This window comes from Gopherus flavomarginatus, chromosome 6, assembly GCF_025201925.1.
Source record: "Gopherus flavomarginatus isolate rGopFla2 chromosome 6, rGopFla2.mat.asm, whole genome shotgun sequence".
Classification (NCBI taxonomy): Eukaryota; Metazoa; Chordata; order Testudines; family Testudinidae; genus Gopherus; species Gopherus flavomarginatus.
The window spans coordinates 138,377,469-138,392,272 of NC_066622.1; the positions used below are offsets into that span (position 1 = coordinate 138,377,469).

Genomic DNA, 14,804 nt, shown 5'->3' on the forward strand with positions numbered 1-14,804 from the left:
GCTGAGAGGGGGTGAGCCTCAGGCTCCAGGCGAAGCCTCCCAAGTGGAGAGAGGGAGGGAGGATGGGAAGAACAGGGCTAGTGGTCAGGGCCTTTTCCAGACCAAGCTCTGGGTTCATAACCTGAGAGCATCGCTAGTGAAGAGGGGTTCAGTAGGTCCCGTGCCAGTCCAGCACGACCCAGGTCTCTGCTCTAACAGGCCCAGCGCAGGATACCAGAGCACTGGCACCTGGCGAGCGTCACTGCTGCACCTCCTCCCGCACAGCCCTCAATGCTCCTCCCAGCAGTGCTTCAAAAGAGCCTGAATATTTTATCCCAGAAAATAGGCCACCTCTTCCCTTCCTGAGGCTGTGAGCATCACCCTGCCCTCGGGAGGCCCCATTTCCACACTTACGCAATTCAGGCTGGACAGGAGGAAGAGAAATCAAACTAGATTACAGGGAAAAAGCCCCTAACACTCAGCCCTCCCGACGAAAACCTTCCTGTTTAAAACTCTACCGCAGAATAGCTGTTCAGGGCACTGTGAATTAAATTATCCTGGAAAATCTCTACCAACTGCAGCATATGTTCTAATGAGCCCAACAGCGGCTCAAATTAAGCTGCATTCAGCGTTTCTCTAATTAGCAGGTACAGCCATTGCCAAGATCCCATTGCACATTTCCAAATACCAGAACTACCGAGAGCCGCCCACCACACTTGCCAATGTGACGCCATCTTCTTCCCCACCTGCTCTCCCTTCTGCATGGACCAGGCAGCTGTGATCTGCAGACAGTCCTGGGAAGGCAAGCCTGGCCCTTCCCTGCATACAGAGCAGCCCAAGGCTACCGCCACCACGGACGCTGCTGCTGTGTTACCAGCCTAGCCAGAGTGACAAGTCTGGACATTAACGCTCCAGCTGACACCGCTCAGGGCAACATGCTTGCGGGAATCACCTGAACGCCACACTGCAGCAATGAAAAAGGGCCGTCAGGGGTGCGGCTTACCTGCTCCTCCGAGAGCTGGGATATGTGATTCACTGCAGCGTAAGACTCGATCTTTGGGTTGAAGTGGTTGATGATGGCTCTGAAAGAGAAGGAGGAAGGCTGTTAGGAACAGATTCCAGGGGAGGTGATTCTCTCTGGCAATATGAACCAGTGCATGGTGGGGGTGGGGGAGGGGTCTTCAAAAGGCCCTCTCCCCTCACATGCCTACCCCCACCCCCACACACACTGCTCAGCCTTCTCTGCCAGGCTGCGATGCTAGCAGCAATCACCGTGCTGCCAGGCCCCGCTGACTCTGTCAAACACGGCGCCTGCCCTAAGCGTGGGTGCTTGGACCCACGTGTTGTGCCCGGGGCTGCACTCCCAGCTGCTTGGGCAGGGAGTCATCGCCGCACCGGGGCAGGCTGCAATTCACTCTGCACCTAGCAGGCAGAAAACCAAGGTGGGGATCACAGCCATGCCCTGCTCGGAGGGATCCCTCTCCCCAGCCAATGAGGCACTTTTCAAGCCTGGTATCACACGACATCTCGTTCCACATGACTCCACTGTCTGCATTGCTGCTGGTGTCCCCACCTCCACTCTGACTTACCTCTGCGCACTGGTCATTCCAGCCACAACCCTGCACTCCCTCCCACCCCAAGGGCTTCGGACGGACTGGGCCCTCCCTTCGGAGGCAACGTGTCAGAGCCCAGCAGAGCAGCTGCGCGGCTGGTCTCTCGTCTCATTCACTTCACCAGCAGAAGGTCCCAACCCCAGCCTCCGGGTGGGCAGCAGGGGTAGGGGCTGGGGAATCCTCAATGCAATCTAAAACTGAACACAGCAAGCCATGGCTGGAGATTTCCTCTTGACCTCCCATCGGGCTCTCCAAGGTGCCGCTGGCAGGACAAACGCTAAACCAACGAGTCTCTGCCGAGAGACAGCCCGGGATGGCACCAGTGGCAACTGACACTTGGCCGACGCCCTGTGCCAGGCGGAGCTCAGGAATGCAATGGCCTTCACTGTGGCTCAGAACTGAGGTGCACTATGATACTGGCCTGGAGGAAGCTTGCCCAGCCCTGTTACGCTGTGCCAGTAGACAGGGCTTTCTGTCTCATGCAAATTTCACTAGTTGGGGTTGGACTAGATGACCCTCTTGATGACCCTTCCAACCCAGATATTCTATGGTTCTATGAAATCAGCATGAAAATCCACTCAGTCTCCCACCTGCACAGTCTAATGGGGTCTCCTCCTCCTGCAGGCCCCAGAAGGCCTGTTCGCTGCTAAGAGGTGGTGACTGGGCTCAGGGACTGCTGAGATTGCAAGGTGCCAAGCAGAGGCAGTGGGAAGAGAGGCTGCCTGGGAGCATCTTTAAGTGCTCACATGGCAGACAAATAAACAACAGAGGAAGGAAAACCTGAAAGCAGGATTGACTCTGCCATCTCCTTACTCCTGTAACATTCCCAGTGACCCTATGCCAACTGGTGCGAGGTCTCCAGCGCACACACAGGAGGCAATCAATGTGGAGACCGAGCCCACTGCTCTGATATGCAGAGACCCTGCCACCACTCTCATGACACCGGATAATGCAAGCGCGGAAGGTTGCCTGCCAGGCAGCTGATCACCCCTCCAGGGAGGAAGGGAGTCCGGAGGCTGGTGGCGAAGGGCCCTATCTTTTCCCATTTCACCTGCATGACAGAAGCATCAGTGAGTGAGAACCTCACTCTCCGGTAGCCAGGGCTCCTAACAGCTGTGGCTTTCAAGCTGTCTGTTTCATGCCTGGCTGGAGTAACGTTTACACCCCTAACGGCTACCCTACAGGAACAGAAGAAAAGACGCACAACTCCCCCTACAAGGCTTAGCAGCTCAGTGGGACTCAGCGCACTCAGGTGGCTCCAGCACTAGTTAAGGAACAGACTGAGCAGTCACTTGTACCCACTGCTGTGAAGCACTTCACAATGGGCCCTTGCTTGGTCCCTGCTCAGCTCCGTACCTGCAATCACAGCCGCCATTCGCCCTGGGGAACTGGCTTCGCTTTGAATCTGGGTTTGGAAAGCCTTTACTTAAAGCACACACCCCCCGGCCAGAGGAGACGCTGGGGAGCATGGGCACGTTCAGCCGTTTCGTTTCTTTAACAAATCTCCTTGCGCTGTCCCACTTCCGTGACAAAACCGTTCCCAGGATGCTCTGCTGCGGTGCTGCCTTCCTCAGGACAGAGGAGTGAGACCAGCCCAGGCTGAAATCCTGGCCCTGCCTCTCTCGGTTCTTCTCTGGTCCCCAGCACCACAACACCCGCGGACACAGCACAGCTCCTGGGAATCCCTGCCAGCCCGGGCTGCTCCATGGGAACAGACCCACTCTGCCGCCGCTACTCTGCGCAGCACATGGGAGCTGGGCTCCGTGATGTGCAGACACCCCCTGCCTGGGCCCCCCAATCCCTGCTTCACCACCATCCTAATACCAGGGCTACTGCAAACCTCCCAGAAACCCTGCTGCACGGGATTCCTTTCTCCATCCAAGGAGAGGTAACTCGGAAACCGCTCTGTGTTTTACCCCTCAAAACTTCTGCCGTATAGACGTGAAACTACGAGCCATCAGCTGCCCTGGGATGCACCTCCGAGCTGCTGTACGTGTCATTACCAGCTGGAATTTCACTTGGCAAAGCAGCCACTCCACAGGCTGCCGCAGCCAAGCACCATAGGGAAAAGAGCAGCTCTTTGCACACGCTCCCCTTATGTGCACAATTCCACTCTCTTGGTTTGAGTTACCCGCATACAGCTCCCTGCTTTGGGGGCTGGGATAATTTCTCCCGGTGGTAGCACTGATCACACAGGTAGTGGTCAGGACCCAGTACTTTGAGGTGCCCACAGCTACTTTAAAAGATCTGAGAGAGAAAGCTGCACCCGGTATTCGTGAGGAGTTGGCGAGCTCCTTGGCACATCTGAACAGTGAGGAAACCATGAAGCTCTGACGGCAAGAGGGAACGTTTCGATCCCCAGTCCAGCGTCTGATGCTGTGCACACTTACCTATGCCCACACTGCACGCACCCGGGGAGGGTGGCAGGGGGGTTGTTGCTATTTATCAGGCAGACTTCAGAACAACTCCATGGAGGAGATGCCTCTTCTCCGCCAGCACCACATGCCCTGCCTGATCTACAGCGCAGTGGCCGCTGCCTCCAGCTGGCGAGAGCAGAGGCTTGACAGCTCGCAGGAGGGAAGAGGGTGAAATGAGGGCCCAGCCATCCAAGACTGGATCCCAGCTGACCTTGCCTCTGGGTTAAGGCCGAACGCAGCGAGGGAACACCCAGAAGAGTGAGAGCTGAAGAGGGGCTCAGAATAAGCAGCACTGATCTCCTCCTCCTACCTAGGAGGACCCTCGCCCACTGACAGTCAAGTCCTTTATCACAGCTACCTCAGATCTCAGACCTGCTCTGTGCAGCATTTTGAGCAGAGAAAGGCACTTGGGGATCACGCGAGCACCCAGGACCCAACAGACAAGTTCATGTATCCGTCCGAAAGAAGGATCAGCAGACTGATACCATCTGTGCTGCAGAGCTTACTGACTGGGAGCCGGGTGGGGGAGCACGCAGGGGCTAAGGGTAAAGTTTTCAGAAGTGACTTAGGAGCCTAAGTCTCATTGAAAGCCAGTGGAACGTAGCCTCTTGAATCACTTGACGCTTCCGAAAACATTAGCCAAAATCCTCCACATTTCAGTGCCCCATCACCGGAGAATGCTGCTTCTGCTGTGTCCGGCCTGGGGCCATGGGGAGAACACAGCCAGAGGCAATGAGTGCTGCATCAGGAAGAAACGTATAGTGAAATGCCGCACGCAGCCTCCTGGCAGGGGGACATGGCTAAATGCCATTGCAGGGTTGTTATCAAGGCATGTGAGACCCAGCTGGGTTCCCTGACCACTTGCTGGCTGCAACAACCAGGGGATCTGGGTGCAAAATGGAGCGAAGCGAGGCAGATAAAAGGGGCGGCAATGCTGAAATGTGGCCAGGAATTGCATTGCTGATCGCTGACACGGGGGCTCTCCCTGCTCAGAAATTGAAGCGTTTCCGAGGGGCTGGCAGGGGGCCAGCAAGTCAGAAGTACTGGCCTCCGTTCAGCCCATTTATCAAGCCCCTGTTGTTCCCAGTCCAAGGCACGTCAAATACCAGGTGCTGGGCACAGAGTGGTAATCTGCAGCCAGAGCTGTTCCACGCACAAAAGCAGCATCACCAGCTCATCTTTCTCTTGCCCCATTGCAGAGCCGATTGGCCAGGGTCCCAATCTACTCAGCATTCAGAGACTGTGAAATGCTCCTAGCATCACCCCCAACTGGCTGGTGTTAACCCCTTCACAGCTGCACAGGTGTGATCTATGCCCACAAGAGTTCCGTCAACTCTACTGAACATTGGTGAGAGTCTTGTGCAGCACTGGTGGCACCTCTGGCCACACTGCACAGCATGACGCTTAGCATCAAAACCAGAACATCAACCAAGCATTATTTCTATTTGCATAGCCACAGCCCCCAGGAGTCCCTGCCGGGGACCAGGCCCCCGGGCACCCTGTTAGATGCGGTACAAACAGAGCAAAAAGATGGTCCCTCCCCCAAGTCTAAGTAACTCAACACCATCCTCATTTCTCTTTGACCTTTAATTAAGGTTTAGTTTTTAAACAAATGCCTATAGGGCTGTCAAGGAGTTGCGGGAGTCAGGGCCCTGCACCTTGGACTCTTAGCCAGCCAGTAAAACAGAAGGTTTATTTAGACGACAGGAACACAGTCCAAGACAGGTCTTGCAGGTACAGACAACAGGCCCCCCTCAGTCAGGTCTGTCTGGCTCCCCTCCATTTCCCCAGCCAGCTCCAAAGTGAAACTCTCCAGCCCCTCCTCTGCCTTTGTCCCTTTCCTGGGCTAGGAGGTCACCTGATCTCTTTGTTCTCCAACACCTTCAGTCGGCACCTTTGCAGAGGAGAGGCCCAGGCCATTAGTTGCCAGGAGACAGAGTGTCGGCCATTCTCTGTGCAGACAGTATCACAGGGGCCCTCTTGGGCTCTGCAACAATCACACACCCTGATCCCTCCACCTAGATACCTAAGAAATGCATAGGGGAAACTGAGGCACCCACACAGTATTCAGAGAAAACATTAAGAGCATTCCCACTTCATCACAAGGGCATTTCTGAAAAGCAGGCAAGATTAAACACAAGCAAACCATCTGGAACGGCAGAGTAACTTCTCCTTATTTTGATTTAATCACAGGCAGCTACTTTTGCACAGGTTGTTGGATTTCTTCAGCTCCCTCAATTTAATGAGCCCACAATTAACCAAGTCCAGACTTGAGAGAGCGCATCTCCTAGCCACCCAAATAAACGGCAGGGGAGAAGACAAGACAAAGGGCTATTTTAATCAAATGAGAGCTCATATTTCAGCTCACCGGAAACATCTGACTCAGCACTGTTGTCTTTTCGTAGAAGAAAGAAGCGTGCTACACCTGTTCCGTTCTCCCACCCCGAGACTTATTGATTGTGAAGGCAGGCTACGTGTTAGGTGGAGACACACGTCCTATTTATTTAATGAGATGGAGACAGAAGTGTAAGCGTGGGGGGAGTTGAGCTTTGGCAGCTTTCCAGCTTTCCTCATTTGATCCAGCTCCTTCCGTGACAGGGAGCATGCAGAGCAGTGGGAATTCCTCCCCTGATCCACGGCTCTCTCCAATGCGCATTTCCACCTCCTCACTTGTGGGATATGAAACAATTGGTGACACCAGCCTTGTTCGAAGGATGAGCTCATTTTCTTTTCCACGGTTCATTGCCAGAGACTGAAGCCAAGTGAGATGCCAAAGTCCCACCCTTTACCTAAGTCACTTCCTCTAGGCTTCTTGTCTAAGGCCAATCTGAGAGGTGAGAAGGTGAACTATTCCAGCACAGTCACAGCAGTTAGTCCAGGTGTTCTGGACCACCCATGGCAGCTGGGGGGGATTCCAGCCACAGCAGGATTTCCACACGGCCAGTCTGCTGCTGGAACCCTGCCAGCAAGGCTCAGACGCGTGCCCTCCACGGCCTAGGAATCACAGACTCCGGTTCTCCGTGCACAGTCAGCTTCCCTTTCGGCTATTAGAATTATTCGTTAGGCTTAGTGAATGGCTTTACTAAATTAAGCAACAAACGATAAAAACATTGTCAGAGGCTTCTTAAACGCCAAATGTTATCATGAGTATTATTAATGCATGGGAAGAAGAATTTCAGATCTAGCATAGGAGACTAATCGGGCTAACGTGCCCTCTCCCTGGCCAACGCACTGCTCGTTGACTTCATTTTCCTGCCCAAGATTCGTCGTTCTGACGAGACCCTGCCCCAACGACGTAACGTCCAGGGGATCACCATGTTAAAAGCCTTTCTTAAGAAAGGCAAGGAAACACTCCCTCCACACTTTGTTTCTAAAAGCAATAATTAAAGCCAGGAGATACTTCGGTGGGTCAATGCTCCTGCAAACAGCAGGATGCCCCCAGCACCAACAGCCATGTATTTTACAGCAGTGAAATGTGCCAAAACACTGAGTGAAATCACTGAATGTAATCTTTTGGTAAAGGCTATTTTCTTAAGCCTCTAGTTCTTGAAGCAACCAGTAGGTAAGGAGCAAATGATGGGGCAGGGATAGTCCACTCGTCCGGTGATGTACGGTGACCGAACGCAGAAAGTCAGCGCTTGCCAGCAGATACCATACAGAGGTGTTGAATACCACATCTCCCTCTCTGCTGACAACAGTTAATAACTGAGGGCAAATATTGATTTATTCATAGCGACCACTGAAATTGGATCATCATCCACCAGCTGCCTCACAATTCACATGACAGGTTTAGATTCCAACTCTCGAGTCTCAAAACACTGGAAAACCTGCCATGCCTGTGAAAGCTGAAACAGTTTAATTACTCGTTATGCCCATTAGTAGCCTAATTAGTCATTTTAGTACAGGACATTTACCTTTAAGAAAAACAGAATACCTAGTTCGTTGGAGGCCTCTTTTACTGCTGAATATCATATGGCTCACAGGCACTGGCTTCCAAATGTGCCAAGCAATGAGTGAAATTTAAGAAGTTTATACTCCATCCCACCAGGACCATGTAAAGCTCCCTGGGAGAGGCAATCAAAGAGGCTGTTGGGCTAATTAAGCAGCCAAACATTTACCATAAACTCTGTGTCACTTAAAGTGAATGCAGATGACTCTTACTGTGCTGTTCCGTCAGGGTTCAGACCCCAGGCATTGTGTGGGGTCCCCAGATGGTGCCAGTGAGAGAAAAGACCCTCTCTTTAGGTCATAGAAAGGAGATTTCTTCCACTGTCTCCAGCAGTGAAACTGGCTGCCATTGGAGCACCGGCCCCTCCAAACTGCACCCGTGACATGACCCAAGAGAAGGTGCTGAGAAGCTGCTGTCCTTTTCAGGACTGGGTGGATGAATGGTCAGAACAACATGAGCAAACCATAAACGGCTAACGCATTGAAGGATTCTTGAAGAGGCTTGGGCTCACTCAGTGGCTGAGCAAGAATCAGCCACAGTCGAGGGAAGAGAAACGTAGCTCCACAATGATATTTTACCAAGTTGATAATTATACCCGTGGTGTCGGTTACGGCTGTGTCAGCACAGCCGTGTAAATCTCAAACCCATCCTGACCTCCCAGACACTACCTGCTACTCCGCAAACTGGAACTGGTTATTTACAGCGCCATTCCCTGCAGAGACAAGCTGATGCAAGCCTGGCAGTGGTTTCTCATTAGACAAGTGTCAATGGAAATTCGCCTGCCGTTGCTCAGCGGCTGCAGAGACTGTTTAATGGAACCCATTTGGGCGATACTTCTGCTGCTCAAAGGCCACGACCTGGGGAGCAGAATGTGGAATCAAACGCCAAACCTGGGGCATGAACAAAGCGTCACTGATCAATGCAAACTTGCAGGTCATTTCTAAGGGGTGAGGGGGGACAATCTTCCACAGAGATGCTTTGCCAGGGAAAGTCACACAGCTACATCCAGTTTGAAAGCCTGAGGATTTGCAAGCGCTCTGATCTCCATCTCGCCATGAACACGTCTCTTTCGCTCTCGGGGTGGAGGACTTGGAAGGGTTCACCCTAGTTCGCTGCATGGGTATTCCCTGCGCCCCCTCAGCCCTTCTTCATGCCGTTTACACCCTTTTGCCAGAAAGATACCCTCTGTCTGCCCCATGCCCACATCTCCCTTATCTGCCCTGTGTTGTTCTAGGGCACTCAGCGCCATGGCATTGTCGGGAATGATCTTTGGGCACCTAGGGCCAGCAGTAGCTATGCTCCAATTTCTACCAGAGACTAAGATGTTCAGCTGGACTGGGCAAGACAGAGAAAAAAGCTGGCACATGTTGGGAGGAGACTTTTACGTGCTGCATCTGGGACTGGAAACAATTCCTGTCTCGACCAGCCCTCATCCCCATGGTATCAGAGCAGCTTCCCGCAGTGCTCTACGCAACATGACTAGCATGTCTCACGCAGGCTGCGCTCTCTAGCCAAAGGGCAAAAGAGGTAATGGTTTGTGTTCTGGTTTTTCATTTATATCTGTATTTACTTTCCATCTGCGGTGCTTGCATGTGGTTATTATTGAAGGAAGCTTAAAGGAGCACATCTTCCACTGGGATGGAAAGTGGTGAGGTACAGAGACTATTCTAAGTTATTTGCTGACTTTTTCTGCCATGCAAGTCATTGGAGAAAGGGCCCGGTGTTAAAATTCCTGACAGTGACATGCGGCACCACAAAAGGACCTGCTGGAAAATAAGCCCCCTATGACCTTATTTTACCCGTCTGCTGGTTTTAGAATCACAAAATGTCGATTAAAAAATGGAACAAAATAAAGCAGACATTGCAGATGGTTCCTAAGCATCATTACACATGAAGCAAGTGGCAGTGAAGACTGGCACACAACAACAAGCCTCAGACTTCTCCGTAGGAATGCAGAGCAGGAGGTTTGCTTTTGACCTCTCAACGAGATGCATTCATGTTTTTACCATGGAGCTGGAATTACCGCAGAGCTGCAATGTCCAGAGAGGAACATCAGATCTTCAGGGTCAACAGCATGAAATGGATTGTGTAAAGGTCCAAGCTGCTATAGACGGCTACACGCTTAAGCCAGGAGCATCTGGTGGTACAGGTCCCATTTTGGGATGCCCAAAAGGAAACAGTTCGGATCTCATTTCTGGAAACGTTGAACACCCACAACTCCAAGTGCAGCCAAGACGACTTGCAGGCGCTCAGCACCCTGAACTCAGGCCCAAAGCATCCGACACTGGACATCCAAAAACCCAGGCCACCTCTGAACATTTTAGCCTCCGTCAATAAAATGAACATTCAGGAAAAGCGCAAGGAAAACTGATGGAAAAAAGGCCAGGCAAAATGTTTCCTCCATGTTTGATAATTAACAAATGCTAAAAATAGAGGCCAGACCCTCAGCTGATGGAAATTCTGGGATTTGGCCCAAAATTAATTGTCATTTTAATAATAAACTTGCATTAATAAAACTACAGTGCCAGCTTGTTTTGAGGGATTTGTTTCTTCTCTATCCCTTTCAGCACCCCCCGGAGAATGTTGAAATGTTCCTTTCAGACCCATTTTTGCCCTTGAATTTGGCCTGTAAATTGATTTCCCCCATGGTTCTGAGGGAGCTGGAATTAATATGGCATTTTGCCTATTTTCTTGTTTGTAAACCAGCATCACTGACGTCTGTCCAGCAAAGGAAAATATTTTAAACAATGTTATTATTGCACACCCAGCGGGGGGAGGGGGGGAGCTGCTCACTAGGAGAGGTAGGTTTGTGGGGGGAGTGGAATGAAATGAGGACGTCACAAAAAAGTTTTCACGCTTTCAGGTCACTACTAAAGCCAAAAATTGCCAATAGTTGCTCCCCCGTGGTATGGGCCATGCTGTAATTCCCCCTATACTTGGAAAATACAAAAACTGTGGGATTTCCACGCCACTGTTGACAATCTGTGCACACACTGACATTATTTAAGAGTGCACGTGTATTACATATACGTACAGCTAGACGCTTTCCTAGATCATTTAACACTGGTTCTGAACGGCTACACTAGGTACTAAAGCACTGCAAAGATGCTGCTAGGAAAACATTAGTCTAACTTGCGATGGGAATGCTGTAAATGCAGCACAGAACGATCACACTGCTCCCGGCTCGGCTGCTAAAAATGCACTCTCCCCTCATATGGGCTTCATTTTCCTATGCCAACATTTTCCACATGCTTTCAAAAACTGTATAAGCCATCTTCTCTCCTGTGCTTTGGAATGGACGATAGGGTCACTGGACTTTGGGATGGCAACATTAGCCGCCTCCCGGGGTAAAACCAGTCTGAGTCATTAGAGAACTGATTATTATTTTAAATACTAGGTCAGATTTTCCAGTACTTCACCAATATCATGGGAAGTGATTGCTATCTAACAGCCAACGTGGGCTAGCTGATCAGCACATAAGCAGCGACATGGACCGGGATATCTGATGCTAATGACCAGTGACATGTATCAGTCTGACTGAGCCAAGGCTGGGCAATGTCTCTACGATACTGAAAAAAGGAAAATTACGTAACCCGCTTGGGAAAAACATAAACTGAACATTTCCTTTGGGGAAGATCGAAATTTGGCTCATATACACTCGGGATGCTCTCCAGGGATGGGATTTAAAACTAGAACAGGGGCAGGACAAATTCCATTTTGCAAAGAGTTTTCAGATTTCAAGTGTAGATTTGTTTCTTATCGAAACCCCCAATTTTTGAAGTTCTCCACAGAGGAAATTTCTAAAAAGATTTCCACTTCAGAGCGCTCAAAGCATTTTGTTTTGACAAAAGAAAAATGTTTATATTGTGTTATATTATAAAAATGAAAATGAAACATTTCTAAACAAAACATTATTTCCAAAGAAAGAAAAGAAGAGAAGCGTTTTATTCTGACAGCGTCGAAACGGGATATTCTAACAACGTCCAAACTTTTACCCTCCATTTTTTCTCCACAACAAAAAGTCAGCAAACCAGGCAGGATTTTCCGAAGTGTTTCCATGTTTTACAGAACTGCATTTCCCAACAGAAAATGGCGAGCAAAGGTCTCCCGACCAGCTCCATTTAGAACAATAAACTCACTTGCTATTGGACAAGGTTTCATATCACACGACCCAGGTGCACACAGCAGAGCTGGCCACACAATCCTCACTGCAAATCAATCCAATTCTCCTACTTCAGGGATGGCCCGAAGAGCAGCCCCCATCTCCCTGGTTACCATCACTGGTACTAGTCAACCGAACCAAGTGACAGGATCCTCGGAGGCAGCTTCTCTGCATGAAAAAGTGAGGGTGTCTGACAGTCATTCAACAGAGGAGCTTCCTGAAAGTTGAGCATGGCCGCAGGCTCCTGGCAAGTTGCCTGAGTTGTCCACAGTTGGGCAAAGCTGTGGTAGTTTGTCACGCACACCGCTCAGAATATTTGCAGGGCTGCTATAGAAAGCCAACTGCATCGCAACTGACCTTCACTCTCCAGAACTCTCTTTAAAGAGCCTGAAAAATTAATATTCACCTAGCTTCTGAGGCTTCATCCTGCATAATGAGCGACAGGGAAAGGCACCAGAGAGACAAGGAGCCTGTCTCTTCCCGACCCGAGCAACACGGCAGAGAGCTAGGTAAACAGAGAACAGTCAGCCTCCGGGATAGCCGGAAAATGTCAACAACCCTCAACAACTTACTGAGTTAAAACCCTTCTTCCATTCATTAACACATACAAAGGAGAGAGGGGCAGCATGAAAAAGAATAAAGACGCATGTACTTCTCTCTCTCTCTCACACACACTCACTCTCTCTCTCTCTCAAGGTTATAGAATAGGGAGCAGTAATCAGAGATCCAAATGAGGCAGTTGTTTAAAGTTGTCCTCAAACAAAACCTTAAACCCAGAAGACTCTGTAGGAGCTGCTGTGTTGAAGTGCTAATTGCATTCCTTGTCTCCTTTTAAAGAAAAACATGTTAACACACTATCAATAATTTACTTTTAAGTGGCTTTAGTTGCCTCATAAAGAGCCAGTTCAGATAATTAAACATTTTTGGATTAGGTTCTCGTTACTCTTGAGGGAATTGGGACTCAGCAAAGTCTACTCTGCTGAGGCACAGTCCTGCTTAGTTTAATCACCTCACACCAAAAAAACCCTAAATCCGAACGCGGAAGCCTTTTGCTGCAGTACTTTTGTTTATGAGCCAGTAAAACAAGGTCACCACGGTTTTATGCAGCCAGCTTGAAGTAGTTTATTTGTTGTTTGTGGGCATCAAAGGTTCAGCTCCTGCTCCTCTGGGCGTCCTGGTGCTCACAAGGTGCGTCTCTCCGAGTAATCGCTTCTCAGCCTGTTTTCTTTCTCATGAAAGAACGGGGAGGGACGCCTCCTGCAAGTGCCAGGCATGCTGTGGGCAGGTGCTAGGAGAACTCTTCCAAATGCAGTTTGTCCTGAGCCACGGTGCGCCCAAGCCTGGCCTTGGAGCATGCCAGGCAATGCCCGACTGTGCCAGCGACCCAGCTAAATCATTGCTCACATGGCATACGTGAGGACTTAGACCCAGCTCTCCAGAGGAGAACGGCTTTGGCATTATCCCATCGTGACACTAAACTCCCCTACTACTTCACATGTCAACTCTGGTTTCATTCTGTGCTGCCAAATGAACCGTCAGAGACCTGGCCCCAGAACTCAAGTCCAAATATGACTTTCCCTCCACCGCCCGGCCGGCAGACTTCACACGTCGGCCAAGCTGACAAGTGGGATTTTAAATGTCATTAACAAAGGAAACATCCTGACGTCCTGCACGGAGGGCAGCCACGGCTGAGGGCACCCTGGAGTACACAGCCATTAACAGCTACGATGTGATGCTGTCTCGCTCGCCTTTTCTAGAAGTCCTAAGGAAGGCAGTAGAGACTATGCTGAACTAAGCTGTACTTGGCTCCACCTCACTCCTTTCCAGGAAGATCTGAGGGGTCTCAGAGCGAGGAGAGCTTGTTTCTACCCCCACTGGGACTGCTCAGCTCAGACAGTTCCCCGCCTGTGGTTAAAAGATTACGTGAGTACATCACTCTGGATAAACATTTCTTTTTAAACCGAACCAAACAAAAGAATTATCACAACACTCCTGCACTCTGGCTCCCCAGTGCTAGAAATGCACTGATTATAAACCTGTGACCATGTGCAAAATCCCCAGCTCCCCGGAGATGGTGTGAACTGGGTGTGGCTGAACACGTAAAGATCAAACACAACATTCTGACCAGAAGGCCAGGCTAGGGACTGATTTCCCCACAACCTGCAGGCAGCACTGTCCCCAACACTTCCTCTCCAATCTACACCACCCCTCTCCTGATACATTTTCCTCTGTAGGCCCCCTCCGCCCCCCACAACCATATCCTCATGTATGATCATCGCTGGGACTGTCAACTGAGGCAAAAAAACGCATGTTTGGAAAAATCAGAGGTTTTCAGCCTACAGACATCTCATTGAGCAGCTTCTGTTTCACTGGACTGCACCTTTTATGTGCCAGCTCTTCCAAACCTGCTTCCAGCGCAGTTATTTGGTTTAATTGTTGCGCTGATGGATTTTGACAGTTGTCGGACACTGCTTGGCAAAGAGCAGCATTTTCACAACAGGGAGATATAAGCCTCAGGTGCAGGAACGGGGATTGTTCATGGTTAGATTTAAATGGCAAATGAGACCTCTAGTGAGACCAGGTGGGGGAGGGAATATCTTCTATTTGACCAACTTCTCCTGGTGAAAGAGACCAGCCTTCGAACTACACACAGCTCTCCTGCAGGGCTGGGGAAGGTACGCTGA

The 14,804-nt window shown here is 50.4% G+C and overlaps 1 protein-coding gene across 2 annotated transcripts in view; it reads right to left on the bottom strand.

Moving 5' to 3' along the window:
* Nucleotides 1-14,804, bottom strand: part of ARMH3 (armadillo like helical domain containing 3) — a 184,617-nt gene that overhangs the window by 43,890 nt on the left and 125,923 nt on the right. For both annotated transcript variants that reach the window (XM_050958044.1, XM_050958043.1), the window contains exon 24: nt 983-1,061. In XM_050958044.1, the coding sequence (XP_050814001.1) occupies nt 983-1,061 (79 nt within the window). The remainder of the gene's footprint in view (nt 1-982; nt 1,062-14,804) is intronic.